General features: G+C 35.8%; 1 protein-coding gene across 1 annotated transcript in view; it reads right to left on the bottom strand.

Moving 5' to 3' along the window:
* Positions 1–22,043: 22,043 nt before the first annotated feature.
* Positions 22,044–25,144, bottom strand: part of LOC110373154 (uncharacterized) — a 188,893-nt gene continuing 185,792 nt past the window's right edge. The window contains exons 13-14 of the mRNA XM_064035462.1: positions 24,832–24,993; positions 22,044–24,471 (exon numbers count right to left, since the gene is read on the bottom strand). Coding sequence (XP_063891532.1) covers positions 24,217–24,471; positions 24,832–24,993 — 417 coding nt within the window. The 3' untranslated portion in view covers positions 22,044–24,216. The remainder of the gene's footprint in view (positions 24,472–24,831; positions 24,994–25,144) is intronic.

Raw genomic sequence — 25,144 nt, 5'->3', positions numbered from 1 at the left:
CACCAGTATCTTACATGGATAGACTGCAAATCTGACTTCCTCAACCCAGTTACCCGGGGAAACCGATATCCTTTTTAAGTCTGGTTGTCAGACTTTGTGGCTTGTGACTACCTGTAACGACTGCCAAAGTTGTACAAATTAATTACATGCGGGGCACACCAATTTATGTGTCTTTCGGAACACGGAATAGTTCATTCTGTGTTAATTTCCCCTGGAGATCCCTTCATAATAGCCCAAACTCTAGTAAAATAGGTTCAAACCTACTCTTAAATTCTTGTTTTCAAAATAATAGGTAATATTGAGTTATGAGACCCTCAACAGGTATTAATATCATACGCTACTACTATTTTTTAGGTATGTGTCATCAGTAGGTAATCCATTAGGTAACGTAAATATTCACCTAAATCCGCTGACCAAACCCCACGTTCCTAATATTCAATCTCATCTTCCGAGCCTTTTTCCCAACTATGTTGGGGTCGGCTTGCAGTCTAACCGGATGTAGCTGAGTGCCAGTGCTTTACAAGGAGCGACTGTCCTATCTGACCTCCTCAACCCAGTTACCCGGGCAACCCAATACCCCTTGGTTAGACTGGTGTAAGACTTACTGGCTTCTGACTACCCGTAACGACTATTCCCCTAAATTCAATTCAATGTTCACATTAGCCCCATACAAGTAACGTCTACGGAGTATTTATCTCTAGTACCCAACTCAAAACAACAGATAGATATAATATTGGGAAGTGCCGTAGGTAAGTTAATAAGCTATAATTATCGTGAGTATCGCAAGCTCGCGTTAGCGGTGGTCCTACCCCACGCCAGTCAGCCACTCAGCCAAGACTTACTTAACAGGTTAATCAACGGCGATAATCTGACAGTGGCACTCAAAGTTTTGTCATTCATCTGTCAGAATTGCAAGATGGCGGAAAATTTTACGTTATTATCACGCGACAAAAAAAGTGTTAACGTTTTCACTTTAAAGAATTGTTTAATTATTAACAAACTTGATATTTCAAGTAATTTTTATTAAATAATTTATGATCCTTATGGTTCTTTTGAAATAGGGTTGAGGAGGTCAGATAGGCAGTCGCTTCTTGTAAAGCACTGGTACTCAGCTGAATCCGGTTAGACTGGAAGCCGACCCCAACATAGTAGGGAAAAAGGCTCAGAGGATGATGATAGTTCTTTTGAAATAACAAAAAACCGTTCCCACCTAAACAATTCCATTATAAAATGTTCATATTAAGACCTCATTAAACATTGTTTGGTACAATATTATAATTCGTAGTTCTGATTTTAATAGTTTTGATTAGATAACAGTTATTCTATATTGATTTCCGTAAACAATCAATACGTATATTTTTCAGTACGGTTGATAAAATTTGACAAATAGTAGGATTCATGCAAGTTATTAATTACGACGGCAATCCTTTCTGAGTAATAAAGGATTTTTGAAAGTATTATATCAGTGAGGTACTTTACTGAAAAATAAATTCTATGCCCGGTATACGAATGCAGTATGTATCAAATATACTACATAGAGTAGGTACATTTAATAAGTATTATCTTATTACCTAAGCTACTATAACTTTGAGCATTACTGATCCTGTCATTAATAACACGAGAAGCGGTGTTGCCATGTTTCTAACATTCAATCTTGAATGTATAAAACATTATCGTCACGTCTTGTTTAATTTATTTAGTTAGTTTATTTGCCTGTAATCTTTTAATTTTATGTTTTATCTTATCAATAAATTGCAAAAAGCATATGTTAATGGTTTAGACTAGATATACTGAAGAGTGTGCTGTTTCCTTCGATTTCACCCGTGTCCTAAGGGAACCACTTCCTGCACCAAAATCAAACTCATTTATTCAAAGTGGGCTGAAAACCAGCACTTTTTGAAGGCTCACAAAAGACAGTCTCCAAAAAAGCCGCTCTTCACCATCACCATCACCACCATTTCCTATGTGTTTTTGCTGGCAAGAAGAAATGGTAGAACAAACTCCCCAGCAACACAATTTGTATGGTTTACCTGGATTCCTTTGTACCTTTTCAGGCTGTAGACCGACTATGTAAATCAGTTATGTAATTAAGGTGTGAAAGACACATTACATTGGTAAAGCAGACAAATCAAAGACATTTTATTAGAGTTATTATCTAAAACAGGCATATCCGTGCGTCCTATCATAGTATAGCTTGCGTGAGCTTCTAGCTAATGACATGAACAGGCGTCGATACGCACTGGTATCTACAAAACTAGATAGCAACTGGTACCAGCAGGGCGCTCCTAGATGTCCTGTATCACATTACGTTTTTGTACTACAAACTCTTTAGGAATTATTATTTGTTTGTTTGGTCTGTGATGGTGATTGGATTAGCATAATTTATTCGCATAAATGAGATGTGTCGGTTTCAGAGAAATATTATTGTGAATTTGTTTTTTTTTTGTAGGCTTGCAAATGCTGCGTTTATTTAATTTCGTGCATGATTTTCTATTCTGTTTTGAAGGCTGTTAAAGAGAGTTATATTAATTTAATTGACATCCTATCCAATGGGGACTATACCTAATTTTCGGCACTCTAAATAGTGTCTCTGCGATTCGACAAAAAGATAATAATGCCTTCGGAAAAATAGCCTATATATTAATTTAGTACTTACATGTATAGATATTTTCGCAGTTTATAATATTCTTAGGAGAGAATTTGTTCTTTTGCAGTTTTAGGCTACCTAAGAGTTAGAATACATACTTATTTACTTTATTATTTCCTATCATCTACGATGAAGTAACTCATGAAATATATTCATGTGGCTTAGCTCGTTATTCTCACGCACCATGCAATTAGAAGCGCAATCTGGAAGCGTCCTGCGACTGCGCGCAAAAACTGCGCTCTTTAATAACTTCTAATAACTGCCAGGGGACAGGTTCTAAGGCGGCTTGACCACGTTCCCGGGATGTTGTGGGGACTGTACACTAGGGGGAGGAATATGGACGTCAGGTTTTGTCAGTTTGGTGCATTTCATTGCTGTGTATTATGTTTTATTGTTTCTGAGGGTAGATTGCTTGATTTACGAAGCAACTTTTGAAATTATTTTTACTTTTTAAATACACGGTTTTGGTTGACTTATCAATTTGTTAACATGTCAAATATGGAGTTAACGGGAACACCCAAAAAATGTCCTCTCTTCATATACATCATCTGCCTAGCCTTTTCTCAACAATGTAGGGGTCGGTTTCTATTCTGACCAGGTGCCGCTTAGTAAGAAAGTGTTTAATGGAGTGACTGCCTATCTGACCCACCTGAACCCAGTTTTTCTTCTTCTTCTTAGCGTTTATCCCGTCTTATGACGGGGTCCGTATCCGCTTTCAGTATTTTCTTATTCCAGTTATGTATGTATATGTTTTCCATAACACATCCTTTCAAAACCACCGCGAAAAACGCACCGTTTTCATCTCAAGCCTATAACACACTTAACAGGAGGCTTATCCATAGATATATTTCAAGTTATACTCACATGTTGGTAAGTACGCTAGATTAATGCATGCAAGCGACCACTGAGCTTAGGCCAGTCTACCCGCGAGCCTATCTCACTAGGCTGTATTTCTATCAACCTGTTGCTATACTCTTTTTTTCAGTTGGGCTGGGAATAGAAAAAAGGTTGAATTGTTTATGATTTTGAAGAGGGTGATAATGAGGTTGCTAACAGTCGAATAGGTCTATTGATATAAGGTTAAGTAAGGCCTGGTATGGTCGGTCTATTGATGGGTGGCCATCTTGTAACGACGAGTTCCTCCGTGGTTCGGAAGGCACGTTAAATTCGCGAGCTGTCATTAAACAACTTTGGTAATCGTTACGGGTAATCAGAAGCCAGAAAGTCTGATTTTGTTAGGGGGTATGAGGTTGCCCCGATAATAGGGTGGAGATCAGATAAGCAGTCAGTCTATGTGAAACACTGATTGCATGCCGTTAAGACTCAACATAGTTTGGGAAAAGGCTTATTGATAAAGTTATTCCCAATTTTATGAATCATTCATTTGTTTTATAAATATTTCTCTCTTTCCAATTTGTTTTTCTTGTACATATATTTACACCCAGTTAGCGAAACTTACATAAGTAAACCATGTATCAAACTGTGCAAAGACAAGTATAATTTGTAGATGCTTCAATAATTCATGTGGAACTGCGCGCGCGCAGTCGCGACATCTCACAAACGTATGTGGTTCATGCTCGGGGGTAAACTTTCAGTATTTTGTTTGTACAAGCTTTGCTTGTAAAATTGTAGTACTTATGGTTCCTCTTACATTTTCAATAAGGTAATAGATGTATGGTTGTTTCTACGAGGGTCCTCGCATTATGCTGACTAAATTGTCGGCTGATAAACTGTTGAAAACTGTTGGCCCGATGATTGGTTGACAGTTAATTTTGAATCTAATCAAACCATTTTCTAAACCAACTTACTCTTCACCTTGTTAATACATACTAGCGTTCTCATTATGCGTACCTACTAAGTACGTAATATTTCAAGCAACCGGATAAAAGCCTAAAGCCTTTCTCAATAAAAACTGAAAGAATTCTTGACATCACACGTGAAGACTAGATATTAGCACGTTCAAGTAATTAACCAACTCTTCAGCTTTTTAATATTTGTATGGGTCATTATCAGTGGTCGGAATAGGTAGAGCTATTTTGGCTACTTGCGACATGAGGACATAACATGGATATGCCAAATATTTCCCGGAATCCCGGGAATTCTTGGAATTAAAAAAACATTGTTCAAGTAGTTTTTATAGGAATAAGTAGAAGTATTTTTGTTATTTGCTACATGCGGACATAACATAGATATGCCAAATATTTCCAAAAATTCCGGGAATTATCGAAATTAAAAAAAAAACAACTAAGTACTTTCTTTTGTCAGTGCTTAATTAGAACATTATATTTAAATGGATAATCCACTTTTATTAGTTTACTATAGTAAATAGGAGACATGGAATATAAATAAAATGCGATGATCGAGTTAGATATATTATTTAATTTTCAAAACAGTTGACATTACTGGTTGGTCTGTCTACAACGATATATAAATATACTTAACTAAAGTAGTAAGTAGCAAATAAATTACAAAATATGCATAAAGAACTTTGTACTATATCATTCGTAAAATGTAATTATGACATTTTCAGCATTAATAACGCCGTCGTATTGAAAACATTGATAGAGAGTAGGTATTTTCACGACTCGCAGTGACGTGAAGCCGTTTCCTTATGTTAATCTTTAACGATTAGTAACAAAACTTTACGATACACTTTCTATTCCTAGAAGCTCTTGACATGCTCGTAAATGAAAGACTTCACGCTACTGCGCGTGATGAAAATAATTAACTATTTTTTTATTAATTTAATCTTTTATTAAATTATTCTAAACCGGTAGACGATGATGTTTCATCGTCTACCATCTTCGCTGAAAACCCATCACCATCTACGGAATTGAAATAAATGACCATCAGTTTTTCTATATTATCCATTTTAATGTATTTCTTTTACATCCATAATCCATTTATATATGGAAAATGAACGTTCGACATCTGTTGAGGTCATTGGAGCAAATTTGCATTTCAATAAAATTTGGTCATCTGTTTCATTTCTTACAATTTTTTCACTCCATTCTCGTAATATATCTAGATATATCCGGATTTCTTTCTATAACTTTTTCAATTTTATTTTTAATATTTTCTGATGCACACTCATTTATACAAGTTCTGACTGTATCTAATATTAAAAATGAATCACTTAGCGTCAAGTGGTGCTTTTGTAATTCTTTTAAAGCAAACGGTATAACTGAAAAATATTCATCTATATATTGTAACTCGTTTTGTATGTTTTCTTTTTGTAATATGTTTTTCGCGTTTCGGATAGCTATTGCATCAGAGCTGCATAAATGAGACAAAACATCTTTTATTGCATCAAAATGTTTTGCGTAGTATGATGCTGCCTCCAACCAAGTACCCCACCTTGTAATAATTGGTTGTGGAGGTAGTGGTAAGTCAGGGTATTTTCTTTTAAAAATGCGAACACGGCTTGGCGCTTTTAGAAATATTTTTTTTACATTTGATATCAAAATATCCACATCATTATATTCCATTCGAATTTGCTCAGAAACACGATGAAGTGCGTGAGCAAAACATGTTACATGTTTTAATTGTGGTAAATAGCATTTCAATTTTTGCCCTGCAGATATCATATATGCTACACTATCAGTACATAGTATTAAAATATTATCAACTTTTTCTTCAAACGAGTTTTGCCATAGATTTTCAAGACACTGTATTACAAAGTTGGCAATGGTTTGTCCATTAACCACCTCTAACATCTTGCAGGCAATTAAATATGGCCGATTTGAGATATTCTCATGCAATGGTTTTATCAAAAAATGTACAATATTTCTACCTAAAAAATCTGTTGTCTCGTCTAATGATATCCACAATTTTTCAGTTTGATTTTTTTCATAAATTGTTTTGATTTTGTTAGTAAAAACTTTATCTAAATATACTTTTCGTAACAGCGACTCATCGGGTACTTTACGACTAGTACAAGTACAACAACAAACAGTACAGATATATTTCTGAAAAAACTCCTTGAATGCTGGATTTTTCATCTGCGACCAGGGAATATTGCACAGAACCAGAAACTTGATCAGGTCGGAATAAAATTCCTCCGGAGGCCGTTTAAACGTTCCCTTGTGCACGGCTCCTTCGACATGTCTATTGATGTTACATTTTTCGCCGTTATATGGCTCTCGCACTTCGAGCAATATATTGAACGACTAGCGTGGTCGTATAACAGCTCTGGATATTCGGATATCCACTTTTGTACTGTTTCTTCCTTGATATTTGGCATTTTTGGCTTTTCTTGTTTATCGCCCTAAAACAATAGTAAACAGTTAAAATCTTTCCAATAAATAGTCGAAATAAAACGGTGTGAAAAATTCACGAAAAATTGTTCCACACACAGTTGCACAATTGCACAGTAAGTATGAGATACATAATTCAAATGCATTTTGTTAGCCGATTAAGACAATCAGATAGAACACTGTCAAGCTCATGTCCGAAAATATTTAGGTAAGAGCAGTCAAGAGCCAATGAAAATGGTTATTGTGGGAAAACGCGGTACTTGAAGGGTGTGCGAGGGGAGGACTTAGTCCACCTTGTATTGTAATTGACTTAGCTTTTTATATTAGAAAAAAGCGGTCAGGTGCGTGTCGGATCACCTACAAGGTGTAGGGTAGCGGAAGAGCACAATTTACGTAAACAAGTTCCCTGCTACTCAGGTCACTAACGAAAATTCCACTTCAAACTTTTGTATATCAAAATTGGCTGTGACAAACAGACGGACAAGGCAAAACTATAAAGCTTCCTTTGGAACTTCGGAAGCCTGAAAAATATGTATTTAGCAGAGGACAATTACTTTACTTTTCACTAAATGTCCTTTGTAGATATTATAAAAATAAAAAACACTTACCCAAATGTGGTAGGTAAATCAAATAAACAGTTTCAAATGTATCCAGTCCGCAAAAAACAAATCAAAATTCGTAAATCCAAGCCAAAGTATTCGTGTTAGTAAGATTCCAGAAACCAGTTAACAAGCCAACGTCAAATAAAATAAGGAACACAATAAATCACACGTGCACTCTACAAGCCGAAACAAAAGAGTGAGTGAAGCCCGCTGTACCTGTATTTGTATAAGTGAGACAGCTAATACTTTAGACGTTTTAAGATAGAAAGAGACAAAAAATAAGCGACGAAAACAGCGCTTACGACGGGTTGGCAACATGGAGCATAAACATATAATAATAAAAGAGAGATAAATTGGTTTGTTCTTGATGTATCGATAACTTAGTGTAGCAGGAGCTGGTCAGGAAAACTCGTAGACTGATTTGACAATTGTGTATTACATTAATTACAATAAATACGAAATAACAAAATGCGGCGTCACCGCCGTGGTAAAATGAGAAGCGCCGTCTCGCTCGCAGCGGCGCAGGCGAGCGCTCGTGCCCGCCGATCCCGCGCCCCTCCCGCTGCCCGCGTAAACCCGGCGCTAGCACTCCCCTCGCGCTCCCCCTCAGCCGTCGCGTACCTCCAGCCGGTGGCAGCGATATTATCTTTTTCTATTCTGTATTGTGTAGGCATTTAATATTTCCTTGTGCAGTAAAGTATATTTAGTATCGTTTCTAACAGTTTTACTTAATTAATTCATATTTCACGAAGCTACCTCTAACAACGTTCCAGGATCCCTGTGTGTGTTTATAAGTAAGTATATACTGTTTGGGTGCTCACCTACTACCTGCTCATAACTGCCCACTTACCCATATTAACTCACTTAAATCAATCGACAATTTCAAAATCCCGGGATTTCAGAGGCATGTCCATGTTAATATCAATGTTTGCGGTCATTCACCCCAAATAGCTCTACCTATTCCGACCACTGGTCATTATAGCCACACAACTAGAAATTCCTATTTAACTTCACTATCTTGAGAAATCGTGCCTTTTACCATCTTTTACTGGTCTTACGCATATCCACTTGACCTTGCCATAACCCTTATTTAAGCACTGAAGTTAATGCTGATAGTTATATTTTAATAGATCGTAAACGGGTAGTTAGAGTTCAAATAGTCTAGCTACTGGTTTCTAGTTTTGAAGTGCGGTTTCATATAACACAGTGTGGATTTTATTCTGTGTACCATGAGCTTTGGATATTCTGAACTGGAATAATACGACACGTGTTTTTCAGGAACTTTGCAGAATGATAGATGGATTTTTATGAGTTAAATAAAGTAGTAGTATATTGCTAGAAACTTTCGTACATCATCGTCTTCTGCTGCACCAAAGTTGGTTACCATGCAGTCACTTCACGATATAAAATGTTTGGGTAAATTACAACTTGCAAGATTTGAAATGGCTGTCTTCAAAGCGGCGAAGTTAGTTGACGAGATCCGAACCTTCTTTTTTAGAATTTGGGTGGCAGCCTTCTATTAGGTAAATTAAAAGGCTCTGTACAACCAAAGTAGGAAAGAATTTCAAATAGATTTGGTTGACGCAAGAAAATGAATTATAAGTGTGATGCTTTTCTTGTGGCATCTGCACATAGTTTTCTGAATTTCTTGCTAGTGCAGAAACTAGATTTCAATAGAAAAGGCACACCGTATATAAATCAATGCTTAGAAGGCGATAAAGCCTTAAATAGAGAGGTGCTAGCTCTCATAAGTTGAACCTTTTTTACGATTTGGCCATTGCCCTCGGTTTTAACGATCCGCGTAGGAAGATAGGCAATTGACACTTTTGATTTCTCGCCTGCATTTTTACTATTTTGATCTTAGAACCCGTGCCGACGCAATTGGACCGGAGTTTTCCGTTTTTGCTAATTAACTATTCCTCAAATTAAATTAGTCATTTTCCGATTTTCCTTTTTTGATTCAAGAGCTTTTCCGGAAATCAAATCTTTCGAGATCTTTTGAGAATCTTCTAATTTGCTCTACACTGGGATAAAGACATCTGCCATGTAAGTTAATAAACAGGTACGCTACATAACGAAAATTATCCTAGACAGTCTTCTCACATAATCTTTTACATATTTTATCGATAACATTGTAAATAATTGCGATAGCAACTATCAATTACCAACTAAACACCGCACGCATCTAATAATAAACAGAAATATATTAAAACATGATAAAAAGCGTAAAAAAGATGGCCGCCGTCGCCATGTTGAATCGAATGCGCGGGAACGAGCGATCGGGTGCGTTCAATAAATTGACATACGCCTTATAAGGTCCTGTAGCGTCCCATTCGTCTTGTTGCAGGTCTTAGACCTTAGCTCGGAGTTAGATGGCGTGTTAAATTGGGCCTGTGAGACTGGCTAGCTGAAACTAAGCGACTAACATTTATGGGGGTGTTATTATGCTTAGTTGGCGACGAGATAAACGTTGCTAATGTGTTGAGTTCACAGTTTAGTTGAATAGTTCTTTTATTTATTACAAAAATATAAATATAGTTTCAAAGTACGTAATCAGCATCAAAAGTTTTAAGCAAATTGGTTTCATACTGAAGTTAAGTATCTTCTAATGAAATAGATACAAACGTATCATTACATTAACTAGACTTAGTAAAGCTAATTTACATTGTTCATCAGAATCAATTGAAAGTTAATCATAGATAAACCATTAATTGTCCACAATATCAATTACAAGAATAGTAAACCACACCAATTACGGCGCCATTACGATCTCGTAAAAGGACAAAATGGCGGATCTAATTGAAAATGCAATTAGAACGTGAAAACATCTCACCTAACATGAGAAACTGTCGTCTAGAAGTCCAATTAAGTGCAATTGATATAAAATGATATAAAAATCTTCGTATATTATGGTGCACAAGCGAGAAGGCTGCGTCCTAACCATTTAGATGTCCCTAACATCTTACAGACTCTCCACAAGAATGTCGTCGTAGTCTGCAGACGTTTTTACATACATTTATTGACCAGCACAGTGGCCAAACTTCAAACACCTAACCACCATTACCCTATCACTCAATTTTACACCGTACCTCGAGGTAGGAAGGTGGAATTTTCAATGGGGAGGTGGTGTCTTATGGCGTTTGAAGGTACGCTGTGGTGGTTTGGTACTAAGAGCCGCAAGTTCTTGTGTTAGCAACGCTGGCTGTCAGGTAGTTTGTTGAACGTGATTACTGTCCGTCGTTTTGATTTGCAATGATTTTCGCATTGTTTTCGACTTGATGTTGGCAGAACTGACATTTTTATGCTAATTTGTGATTAATTAAGTTCTGTTGTTATGGTGTTTTTGGATCTGATAGGATGTAATAAAACAAATTAAGGAAGTATATTTCTTGGTTTTCAAAGTTCCTAAATCCTTCTTAACATAATATTTGCGAAATTAACTTTGTCTGTCTGTCCGGCTTTTACTCTAATACTCCTGGAACCACTTTAACCATTTTTGCACAGATAGTCTCGTGCTGGAGGAAAGACATAGGCTATTTTTTATCCGGATGTAGAAGAAGTTCCATTGCCCCTTGGGTCGAAAACCAGAACACACGAATTTTTCAAGTAGTTTTACAGTATGCTCTGTAGCATCTGATGATCTTAAATTATTTTCTTCAATACCGGTGAAAATATTAACTTATCTGACTGGGTGATATAGCCATAAGTCTCCTCCCTAAGTTCATTAATACTTGCCATACCAATTAAGATGGTGCCTAAGATAAATAAACGATAAGAAAGATGATTAGATGCCATTCATTTTCATATTCCTGTAATTGCAACTGCAGTTAGTAGATTTAATTTAATTATCTACCTTATTTAAATTTCCAGAATAACTAAATAATTAAAATATGGTCGAAGTATTGATGCGAAAATTTCTACCCTTGCCTAATTGTCTAGAAAATTACTATGCGGAGATGCAGGGTTACTTAGTACAATTAGCTTTAGGTGAAGTTTAAAGAATTGCAAACTCTATTTTAGGTAAAGTTCATAAGTAAAACCTCTAAGTTTGTTCTTGGGTAGTAATGAAATTATGAATTACGAAGAAACTATTAAGTAATCTGTATTACGAATGATTTGTCTCCTATCAATTTTGAAGTAAGTAATAGTACTCAATAGTTTATTAAATAAATAAATAATTAAAAGGTAACCGTTCATCCTCTCTTGAAATAGGTATTTTGCGGATGAGTATGATCACCTCAGTCATCATTCCTGACAATGACTATTTGGGCAGAAATAAGAACTTATCAGACTTTCTGTCTTAAAACGATACCTTTGCTAATAACTGGATTTGTAGAACTTTGTTTTGAGGATTTACATGCCTACCTAACTCTCGATTCCGAAATTTTCAGTTTAAGTTGGGTGTTCTCAAGTCTTAATTCATAACAAATAATTCTTATTAATTGTGTAAGTAAATTGCTACAGTTACCTACACAAGTTCCCCCTTACTAATTACGATTTCAATAAAATCTGCATACATTATGTTCGTCTGGTCGTCGTGAGTGTAACAAATCGTCTCTAATTGGATCGGTATTGATGGCTCCACACTATATTCAGGCACTATCTTTTAGCTTTAGACTTAGTTATGTGGTAGGGTTTATTCTATGGTTGTTATCTTTTTGATTTTGTTAAGATACTTGTGGAAAAATTTCGCAAAATACGAAAGCATAACTCTGCCTGCCTGCCGGGTCTCAGTGCAAAATCACAGAACCAATTTTATAAATGGGTACTAAGATAGTCTAGCTAGAGCCTGAGCAAAGACACATGATACTCTTTATCTGGGTACCGGAAGTAGTTTTTTGGGTTTACGGATGGAACCGCATGGAACACTTAGTACTTCCACAGATACTAATAACTACCACAAGTATCACTTACTCTAATTTCTAGTATAGAGAGAACAAAAAGTGTTTAATGAAAACCAAATTTAGCTACAGACACATTTGACTTGCAATATTCTTCACATTACTATGCCTTTTTTCTGAGTGGCGAAACGAACATCCCAGCAACAAATGTCTCAATAAGCTGAGTACCTATGCAAAGATCTATTACAGAAACCTTAAGTATAATATCCCTAGATACATAAATTGATAAGATCAATTTACCAAAACTCGGACAGTGGATTAAGCATAGAATTATGTGAACAATTTATAAAGAGTGGGTCTGAGGTACAGCTAGGCCCTGTAGGCTGGTTATACACCGTAAAATTGCAATAATAATCCGAATGATTACAAATGGCTAGTCATTGACCGGACCAGTCATTTGATATTGAGTTTATTTCTTCCTTTATGCCTAGTTCCCTTTAGTGTTGGTTTTGTGATTGATAATGTGGTGAAGAGTATTAGAACCTAGAGGTCACTATGGTTACCTCAAAAAACCTATTTCGAAATTATTTTGCAATTTTTATAGGTACATCCTGTGTTTTACAGTTCCAGTGTGTCTTAAAAGATCCCGACGAATTGAGAACCTCTTCCTTTTCGGGAAGTCGGTTAAAACAAATATGCGAATTTATCGATATGGGGTTAGTTATATCATCTTTCATGCGACTTTAATTGACTTGCACAGCCATTTTTACGAGTATCAGAAGTGGATACTTAGAAAAGCACAAAACTATCTCCCTTTTTGGATAATAATAGCGACTAGCCCGATTGTCTCTTCAAAGATAGGTAACAATGGATGGTCAATGATTGTTCATCTTCAATTGTCTATGTTGTTGCAAAAGAATTTCAAGATTTCACATAGAGCTGCATCTTTCAACACCACGTGGCATTCTAGGTTATAACATAGACTTTTGATAGACAGTTTCATCTACTAGCCGGGTATTATATTTTATGTGTTTGCAGAAAAATCGAACCCACTTTTGCTCTTAATTTCTCAGCAACAACACCAACGTTTGAATCCAAATAACCACCTAATTTACGAGTCCCATATACCCTCGTACAATATAAACAATCTGATATCTCAGCAGGGACAGGTTTCTATGTCCTTGGAGAGAAATGTGCTTCGAAGGGCCACGGGCGAAAGTACCCGCTCACAGTTCTTCAACCACGATTAATTTATAATAACTAAACCATTAGAATGTTTATGATGTACGAGTATTTGGGTTGGTTTCGGTTTTGAGGAGATTTCGATTTTATTGCTTTGAGATTATACGTTTGGTAGCAATCGTGAGTTTTGTTAGAGATTGTGGTCTAGAAAGACTGGACTCAGATGTAATGGGTAGTAGAAACTGTGAGATATCTAGTAAAAAAAAAACGTTTATCAGGATAACTTTAATAATCTGTGTAATTAAGGGGGCAATCGCTTTGAAAAAAGTGATATACCTATCAGTTTACATACAAGTATCTCCTATTGACTAACAGATGACAGAAATAAGCATCATTTCACATAGATAAGCTATGTATGTATTCTTGCAATACGAGATTTAAGAATTTAGATGGTTTATGTAGGTGTATGAGATGTTTTGATCCTAGATTATATTTCTCCTATTCATTGTGATCTAAAACGTCCGTCTATGCCGTTTGTGACTCCACCAGGTCACAAAATCTAATGTAATAATTTGAAACACCGCAGTAAGCTTTCAATAGTGCAAGAGCTTGGTCTTAAAGTCAGGTGCATTCTTCCGCATAAGGAATGCTTTACAATGGCCTGTTGCTATGCACAGGTTACTTCCTAACTACGACTTATTGTGAATTTACAAAAACTGGTTACTCAGACCTCACATACGGTACACAAATACCAACCAAAAGATTCTTTAATTCAAACCTCAAGAAATAAAAATGACACATAAAATAAAATAGCCATAAAATAAGCTATCATTGGAAATTTCTGGAATTTAGGTTTCCTTAGAAATGACTTGAAACATTTTCATTGAAGTTATTTTAACTTTTTCTTCGAGACACACAAAGCCCGATCGGCGGCGGCGAAATACAACGATTAGAAACCGGTTAGGGAACTGCATGAGCGGCGCATTGCACTCGCTAACTCCTAAACTCGGCTCCAGAATGCGTTCCCGGCTCAACCCTATCGACGAACCCCTTGAGCAATAACGTAAACGCGCGCGTTACGGCAAACTTCACTTAAAGACTAGAGATTTCTATAGAAGTCTGCAACTCAGCGAAACGTGGTTCCCTTAGGTTTTGCAATAGTTTCTAATATAGTTCCGAGTAGGTAACGCGTGGTTTTGCTGGAATGTTCGTTGCAGACTCGAGGGTTAGCGATAAAATAAGTGGGAATCATTGACATCGGTCATGAGGTTCAGATATGCTGCTTAGACTGGATTAGGTGAAGCTAGATGCCTTTTTAAAAGTCTAGGTTTTACACTGAAAAACATGGCTGTGGAGCTTTTTAGAGTAAAAGCTAGTATGGTAATTAAAGGCTTTGAGAATAAGTATTGGGTTTTTGTTTGATGGCAAGGTAGAGTTAATGATGGAGTGGACGGCCATTTTTTTTAGTTAGAGATTGTTTGATGCTGGCGTTGTGCAATGGCTCCTTACAAGATTTTGATTATCTGCATCAAGTAAAAATTTTATTTAAAGTATATTGTATGTGCCGTGCCATGCTTTCTTCTATCTAGGTATCGAATTAGACTTGTTACTTAACTTAAGTATAAAACTGGTATGAAACTCATATTTTCTGAAGTTTATTTTTTCCTATTGTAAATGGTGTATGTATGTAGGTTTCCCAAATAAAATATATAAAGTGACATATAAAAAATATTCTCCTAATTCCTTGCGTACAGCAGGTCTCCAGAACCCCCTTATTCCTGTTAAAATGAAGTTTATGGTTATTTCTTGTGCATTTAATGATAAGTTACTATTATATGACGCGATGTGAAGAAGCATTCGATAATTGGCGTTTATTGAAGAAGCTCGTTATTTTTGAAAAAAATACCCGCTATTGGACTTGGGTAAAAGATGGGTAATTCAGTTGGAGATGCTAGATTAGGTGTAAACAAGAGTGCCTAGTGAGTACTATTGAATTTAACCAACTTCCCAAAAAGGAAGCTCTCAATTAGGGTATCGATATATCGGGTTGTCGTACCTAATCACATAAAATTAAATACGTTAATAAACTGGTTAATATGTCGATTAGCCCAAAAAAAAAAAATAATACGTAAAAATAAAACAAAGTAAATAGAACAAAAATGTGCGAGAATTAGAATACCATGCAAGAGTCAGTCATTACAAACAACTGAAATTCTCCCTTGAAAACTGATAGCTGTCAACTGGTCAAAACATTTGATACTCCTTAGCTAAACCACTGAATGGATTAGTTTATTTTTGTACAATTCGCCATATAATATCATAAAGTATATGTGATAGGATTTAATGTGATAAGGTACGACATACCCGATGTATGACGAGAATTAAGTTCGGAAGTTTTGAAAAATTATAAGGAAACAAGCACTTCACTTTTAGTGAAGAAATTTTGTATTGACAAAAACAAGACAACTTAAAAGCTCGTCGCCCACGCCATTTTTCCGTTACAATTCAAAACTCTAATTAACTGGCTAAGCCGTGTAAAGTTCAGGCGTCTGACATTTAGATATCCTCTATGTTTAATTAACTATAACCTTTGTCTGAAGGGGTGATGGCAAAAACTGACGAATTAACTGACTTATAGCGTTAAATACCTGGTAATGTCACATAGGGATAGGAATGAAGTGTTTTTTAATGAAAATGTGGTGTTTATTGGTTTGTTTGTCACGGGGGGTCTCATATTCTAAAGTTGTGTAGGTATCCGTAGGTAGGTATGGTCCAACTTCCACTTAAAAGTTGTACCTAAGCGTGTTAGGTTAGCTTATAGATGACCGATTTCTCTAACTAAGAAATAAGTCTTTATTTTTTATATAATATGTTTAAAATACTTTAAGTAACTTTAAGTTTAATTTAATTAGCAATGAAAACATTAATAGCTTCTACTGCAAAGGTGAAATAAATGAAACGCGGACATAAGTCGACCTCATTACACTTATCTATTACCTACAATAATTAAAAAGGTATAAAGTTATTATACTAATTAAATACAAAGTTTATTTAATTACCTAACGTTTCCTTTGAGGTTTTTTCAATAATAACTCAGGGTGGTATGTTTAGAAAAACTATTGTGACCTTAATAATGGTGAACTTTAAATGTCGTTAGGGGAATATAATGGACGCCAACTACACATGTAGGTAGAAAGAATAAAATTCTCTTTTCAAGAACTAAACTGGAGAACTATAAAGCCCAGATATTTACTTGATTAAATCATTGCACAGCTGTCATTTAACATCCTTGACAGTCGTTACGGGTAGTCAGAAGCCAGCAAGTCTGACAACAGTCTAACCCCCTTGGTTATTGGGTTGCCCGGGTAACTGGGTTGAGGGGGTCAGATGGGCAGTCGCTTCTTGTAAAGCACTCCTCAGCGGTCCTCAGCTACATCCGGTTAGACTGGAAGCCGACCCCTACATAGTTGGGAAAAGGCCCGGAGGATGATTAGCTTGATTTATTGCATTTGAAAATTATCAAGACGACCAGAGAAGTGATCTAAATGTATGAAAGTCGACATGAATAGAAGGGATGTTACTTGTGAGATGACGGCAGACAGAAGAGCTAAAATTAGGAGAATGATGATGAATTGCATTAGAGAAAATGTTTAAATACGTAAGCAACGTTCTCGTTGCTCACCAGTTATCAACAATGATGATCAACTGTTGTTGACAATCATTACCTACGAGGCTTTTGACTACATGACACTGTTGCATAAAATAAAAAAAAACAAATAACGTACAGAAATGAAGTTTTATTTAGACATTGTCAATTCATAATTTAAGTGAAACCGCTTGTAAATAATCTTGTTTTAAGTCAACTTTACAAACAAATAGCTGACATCTTTACATACGCAATAGCTATGTTATAATTATGCATCTTTCGAAATTACTGTCATTATAATAATTCTTGTAATCCATCAGGAATGACTGCTTAATCGGCCAATTACGGCTGGTGTCTAAGCTAGGGTAGGCTGATAACGAGTGCTCCATGGTAATGTGGTATCAGGGGTTGTTCAACCTATCTGGTTAATCATATGATGTTTCTCATTGCAATATATGTATATTGTAACTAGTTTATCTAAGTGTATTCTATGTGTATTTTTCGCAAAAATCAATGGCGATCCGGTTCAAAAATAAAGTCGTCAGTGCATGTTGCCCCTGTCCTTTATTAGTCGTAAATTATTAGGTACTTACCAAAATACCTAAACAATTAAAATCAACGTGATAAAGCTTTTGTTTTAAACGCGCTAATCTCAGGAATCTTTGGTCGATTCGAAAGAATCTTATAGTGTTACCTAGCCCATTTATCGAGAAAGGCTACCGAATGCTGGTGAGACAGAAGCTAGCTGAAAAATACCCAATCTAGAGCTCAAAGTTACAACAACAAACTAGGAGGCCTATTATAATAACAGCGCAACCGATAAACACGATTAAAAAACAGTCAGAAAAAAACCTCAAACTCCTATTTTTTCTCTAGAAACGCCATTAGATACGTTATGTAAAGTACAGGTTTTTCTTGATATGTGTCCGCAGCCGTTTGTGCAGTCCAGCAGCTAGAGAAATAAGATATAAAACACTGAGTTGAACAAACGGCGTAGGAACGCTCCTTATTTGTAAACATTGGTAGCACCCGATATTTTAGTCCGGGTGTACAGCGAGTGTTGTGTGCAGTGCTATAGTTTTGTATATGAACTCGTTTGCGATATGCAAATAAATAAACTTTTAGATAAGGTTTTTAGAACCACCTCCTGAGAAAGAGCTCATGACTAAGTAATAGCCGCAAAGTTGCCTTGAATGTAAGAACAAGCAAAACCTCTTTATTTGATAGTACCTGGAGATGTGTCCAAGGGATATTGGGTTGCCCAGGTAACTGGGTTGAGGAGGTTAGATAGGGCAGTCGCTCCTTGTAAAGCACTGGTACTCAGCTACATCCGGTTAGACTGGAAGCCGACACCAACATAGTTAGGATAGTTGGAGAAAAAGGCTCGGAGGATGATGATGATGAAGATGTGTCCAGTTAATTAAGTATTTTTTTACGATCGCATTAAACCTTGCTAAATAACTCTTATTTAATTTTGTACGTACTACCAATAGATACTAACACTTGAAACGATTACTAAATCCCTATTAAAATATCATTTATCTTTTTATATTTTGAATTTTAATGCGAAAGTAACTCTGTCTGCCTGTCTGACGCGCTTTCACGCCAAAACTGCTAACAGCTAGTGCCAACAATTAAATATAATAGACACTCTTCTTTATTCTTTTCAAAAAATCCCGTCCTTTTGACATTCCAGCTTTCACGAACGTTGATTCTTCACAAATTCCAACGTTTAATTCTAAAAGCTCACACAATTCAGGACTTTGTTCAGAATACAAAACTTTACAACCATTCTTCAGGCAATGACAAAAGACGTTTGATACAAAAAGTATAGATTTCTCACAGCCATAAAATGTAGCTTTCAGTGTGTGAAATGCCTTTTGGCGACTATTTGTGTTCATCTTTTTGCTAGCGAGCCTAGTCGCAGCGGGATCGGAGATCCGTAGGATGATTATTCCTCTAGTTCTTTATGTACTCTGTATTGCAATAGTTTACTAAGCACTGTCAACATTATCAGCTTTATGTACTGCCCACAGCAAAGTACATGTTTCTTTTCATGAGCTTTAATCACCACGGTTGCTCAACTTTTAACTTCCTGAACTTTTAAGTCTCCAGGTTTCCTCGAATGGGGTTTTCTTTCCATTTATTTAGAGAGAGTCAGAAAGCACATATCACTTAGCAAAGTTACATTGGTACCTACTTGCCTGACCTGTAATCAAATCCGCACAGTCATACTAGAGAGGATGGTGCTTTTACTATTAAGCCACTTCGACGGTCAAATTATGGTTTAAAATAATCATAATAATATTGAAAGAGTAATATATATTTCCATTATTCACAGATGAAATTACAACTTAACACAATATCCTACAGAACCCAACCACCGATCTAGCGTCTATTCTATTGAATTTATTTTTCTAGATGTGTTATAACCGGTCGAAAGGAATCGTGTGAAAATAATACAGGCCCGTACGTTGCCGTGACAAACGCCGCGGTATAAACCTAGGCTATTGCTTCGCTACTGGTCAACTGGTCATCTACCTATGATAGCCATATTTTTCAATTAAAGGTGCGAACTGTAATTCATTGGTTTCAACTTCTGTTGGTCTTTTTAATGCAACTTGTTAGCTAGTTGGTTTCGGTTTTTTTTTGTTTTGAGAGATTGATTTAAGGTTTTCTGGCGAAGGAAGTCTGTTATGGAGGTGTTTTCGAGCAAATGCCTAGTTAATTATATTAAATATTATTGATGGATGCTCCGTTTTCTTTCAATGAGTTTGGGAAAGCGAGCTTTTTCTGCAAGTGATATTTATGAAACCTAGATAAAATTATGATTGCTTAGTTAGAGGTTGTAGGTATATGTAATATCATAAACACCTAATTTAAATATATTGTTTAACATTTCACACAAAGCTGTAGTAACTTAATTTATTTTTTAAATAGCTCCGGAATACTTAGCGTTTCTACAGTTTTTCCAACAGTCAGGCCATTCTTTAAAAGTCGATTTATCCTTCGTCCTTAAAGAATAATAAATTAATTAGTAAGTAGAAACATTGTGTAGTTATCAGTAGCATTAAATTAGCGAAACCAATTAATTGACCGTATCAACTAGAATAAATTAAAACGTCTTTGCATGTACCTTGTTCCTCTTTTTTTCACTTGAGCAAGTTTTTATCTATGAAGTACAAAGTTAAATTGCTAATTGGTATAAGGATACTTGTATATACATTCCTGATTTTTAAGAACTCGATAAAATTATGTAAAAAGAAAATAAGTATTGTAGGATTACAATTAATTAGCAGGTCGATAAAAAAGTACTTTATGTTCGGGATCTTAATTAAATTAAAGACTATCAATGTAATAATTATTTGGTCCTTTTGTACACGTAGGTAGGTATTTTTTGTAGGTAAATAACTTAAATGCATAGCGTTTCGTATTTAAGTAGGAATCTTGGGAACGTCGTAAGACTTTACGTATCAATCATTAAAGTTTAAAAAAGTCTTCTAGTGTCACTTTGGTATGTAAAAGATGTAATATTTTTGTGTGTTAAGTTCATGATCTCTTACGTGCATTTTTTCGCGTGGATGAGTAGTTTTTCTTGTAACATCAGCTAGCTGCTAGCTATTTCAGGGATTGCCATGATAAACAGACGTAGGGACAAAATTAAAAAAATATATAATATACATTTTAGCACCTACATTTCATGTAGGTGCTGTGTGGTAGGTGCAAATATTATTTATGTCTATTGCCTATGTATATTACTAATTGTCTCATAACCTCAGTAACATAACAAAGTACCTAGGAAAGGAGATAGTGAAAACTAGAGCAACACAAACTCACAACAGACTGCCGCCACGACCTCATACTTATGTCGACTTTTATCAGTATGACAAATTAAATAGATACCATCTGTATTCTATACAACATAAAGGCGACTAAATTTGCAGTATCTTAGGAGTTGGGGTCAACACAAATATTAGTTACTGGTTGTTTGTCCCGAATTGCCCGGGTAACTGGGTTGAGGAGGTCAGACACTAGACAGGCAGTCGCTCCTTGTAAAACGCTGGTACTCAGCTGCATCTGGTTAGACTGGAAGCCGACCCTAACATATGTAGTTGGGAAAAAGGCTCGTGAGATGATGATGTACCTATATTTGCCCTGAATCACGCGAGGTCTTTTCCCGTACCCTGGTTAAAATATAGAGCCCTAGCTGTTTTTCTTCGGAACTACTTACCGAACCCGGACAAAATATACCTACTCGGGGATAGTAAAAGAATTTTACGAATTGGTTCAATAGTTCCAAAACTTATTTTTTCAAGATCTTTGCATGGACATTTGTACCTCTGTGTGATTATAAAACAAGTGTTCAGGTACAGTGGTGTGATTCTGTAAGACTTCAGTCTCAACTTCGCATCTGAATCCGCCGTGAGTTTCGTGATTGGCATTCTCAAACTACACTAGCGCTACTCTTGCGAGCGTGTTTGCGAGTTGAACTAAACTCGAGATTTTGACAGATAAAGTATGAGATGACTTTTAAGTGAAGTGTGAGTGAATAGCGAAGTGAAATGCGAGTTGTTGTCTGAATTTTATAGAATCGACGTACAGGAAAGGAAATATAACCGTGTTGATTGAGCCATCGTCTTTCATACCTAAACGATTTTACAGAAATCAGCATGGTTGTCCTTACTGTGGATTTCAGTAACCGATCTATCGGCTGTTTTGCTGCGATTAGTAATTTAATTTTGACATTAGCTTTAAACAAATGATTTCAAAAATCTCGCAAAACAATGCATAGTTAGGCTATTGACTTCCGCAGTAAAGTATAAGCTGTTTTAATAACGAACAGTTTAGGGAAACAATAAGACACAAACAAATATTTATACTGTTTATTACATCAAATGCATTGCATTGTTACTTGGGAACAATAAATAAACTGGTGAATTATTATCTTGTATAACGATAAACTATGTTTGCAAACTTTTTATACACGTAAACCGTTGTTTTGTTGATGCACATTCTGACGTTTCTGTCTGAAACTCGGAAGTCAAAAATTGGTCGTTCGAACCGAATTTAATTTAGTAAAAGGTCTGTACTAAATAAAGAGCCAAGGTAATTTTATATTTTCAGAATAGTTGGAAAGCTTCTGAAAGTAAAAACAATAATTTCCATTGTGTTTATAGTTTGTCACATGTGCATCAATAAAACATTAAGAGAATCTATTCAACATCAGAACTATAGTCTGTTCAATACATGAAGAAATTCATTATAAGCCGAAGTGAATACTCGTAAACAAAATCAAGAAACAACATAAAATATATGAAAACTCTCGTCTTTGGTTCCTATAAAAGCTTTGGGATACCAGCGGAGAAAAATAACACAAAATTGTACTAAACAGGCGGGAAATAGAAACAGATTATTATCAATACATCATGCGTTATGCCTTAGTTTAGTTTATTGCGTTGCAAAAACAACCCTACGTGATATTTACAAAAAATTCAAATCACTGGTGCATTACATAATTATCATTTATGTACTCGCAAATAATGATTACAGTTCAACCGATAACAATACCGAAAAACGTACACTTTCTTTTCAAAATAGCACCAATATTTTAATATCAGCACATCGCGTGTACCAAAAAACGATTGCTGGCAACATTGTTGAACAAATTAACAGCTAGCAACACCAAACTTTATGCAAATTCGCGCGATAATATCATTACAACCCTTAATGAAGTATTTCTTAAGTATTTTAGCACATTAAGGTGTAAATTATAGGAGAGAAACAATATGCACAGAACGACAGTATACGTATTAGTTATCTTTGATTACAGTTGCCTAAAGTATTAAGATATGGTAAGTTAGACACTGAAGGATTACAGACATTGCACCCTTTATCCATTCACACATCTCACAATAGAAAATATACATTTTATTCTTGTATAAATAGATATGTTTTAAGGTAAAATTAATATTAAACTATGGTAACACTTTGTCTACGGAATCATAGATAATAGAAGCTAGAAAAACTGATATAATCTGTGGACTGGTTTTCTGGCTGACAAGGTCTTGTAACATGCAGCATATTTTATTTTTTCAGGACTCCAATGTATTCTTACTTGGGTGAAAACAGGAATAGTAGAAACTAAAGGTTTTATAATGCTTTTGAGTACCTTTTTTATATGATATGAATAATTTCTAGGATTATTTGTGTACCTAGAAGTGATATGATATTTTTTGTTGATAACCATTGTAGATTCAACAGACAGATATATCCACCGCAAGTTCAAAACTATGCATCAAGTTAAAATTAAGCGTTAACTACAAGTTAAATTACTCACAAAAATTATATAAACAACAAATGTGAACATTAACATTAAAATTTACAATCTACAAACTAATGGCTCCTTTTTACAATGACAAAACATCCAAAGTACAATAATTTCCACCATTTTTAAATTACCCCATCACAGTCGTAATTCATTACAGTCATGGTAAACAGGAGCCATACAAACACAAATGTTGCCAACTACGAAAAAACTATCGAATTATTTAAAAAACGTACCTAAATTTATTTGGTCTCATTTTAGTAACGGTTATTTATTTTTCAACAGAAATCAATTAACAAATTAATCTATACATAGAATGGATTTATAGTTAATATAATATTTATTATTCGTATTTATTTTAGCTGCTCTTTTGATGTCCTATATTGTTTAAGATAGAGAGCTATATATCGCTTGTACCAGATTATTCTCCAATTATTTTCAACTCGGAATATATCGAGATAAAAGTTGTGATTATATCTGGTATGTAAAATGAATCGATTTTTAGAGTTGTAAATCGAATCGATAAAATCGAAATAAAAATCGCATGACAACACGTCAGCTGATTGTACGTCATGATTTGCGCTATACAAATATTAGTATCATTCCTATCTAATCCCACATCCATTTACATCACTTCATCATTTATAGTAGCTTTCCTACCATTATTATGCTCATCATCATATCTTTATACAAAACAAAAAACTGGTCCTTTTACTCTTAAGGAGAAAATACCCTAAGGCTTCTCAATAAGGTAGCGAGGACATTAGCCAGACATTCAGCTCTCAAAGCCAGTTGACCTTCCAAGGTCGAGTTGTTCTCCTGCCCTTGACCTTGTGATTTCTTGGCGTTGTGCTCGTGGATGATTTGTGCCATTTCAGCGCCGGCTAGTTCTTTGAATGCTGCGGTCACGTCGTGGACTCGGAGGACCAGGTTTCGCGTTTGGAGCGGTGCTGAAGTGTGTCTGCCGAGAGCCTGGAGTGGAGAATGATGATTATGTTGATTTGAAATAAAAAGAGGAAATGAAGTTAAGCTACAGAGAATAATAGTAATACTGAATTGAGATCGAACTAAAACCTTGTTCAAAATGAAATGCTAGTCGTTGGGTAGTGCACCAAAACGGTTTGGCCGGACCGATTTGGTTATGTCCATCCATAATCCTTCAGACTTCTAAAGCTTTTTCTCTAATACTAAAATTCAACGTAGTCGTTTGTTAGAACACTTCTAGTAAGTCTTATCTTCACCGACAAACGTCAGTTTTCTGAAGTTGCGTTCTTGCGTCAATTGTCGGTGAACTTGCGCCAAAGAATATCCATATCTCAAGTTGTAACTCACCTGTGCCAAGTCAGACAGCCTCCTGAGCGGCGTGAGGCAGTCAGCGAGCGCGGCGGGCGCGGCCCCCGGCGCGGCGCCGCCCGTCCCGCCCAGCGCGCCCACCAGGGAACGCGACGCGCTCACCAGCGTCACCGCGCATGCTGTCAGCTCGCTGCGAGCGCGCTAGAGAATAGATGGAAAATATATTGAAGCTAATTTGTAACATTTTAAAACTTACACAACAAACCTATCTATGATTTTAAAATCATTACAATCCTACTTGTTGCAGTTTTGTAGTAACTGGTGTGACCATTTCACAGATAGGTTTGTTGTG

This window comes from Helicoverpa armigera, chromosome 7 (genome assembly GCF_030705265.1).
Source record: "Helicoverpa armigera isolate CAAS_96S chromosome 7, ASM3070526v1, whole genome shotgun sequence".
NCBI lineage: Eukaryota > Metazoa > Arthropoda > Insecta > Lepidoptera > Noctuidae > Helicoverpa > Helicoverpa armigera.
The sequence above is the reverse complement of the archived record's forward strand: the minus strand, read 5'-3'. Positions and strand labels throughout refer to the sequence as shown.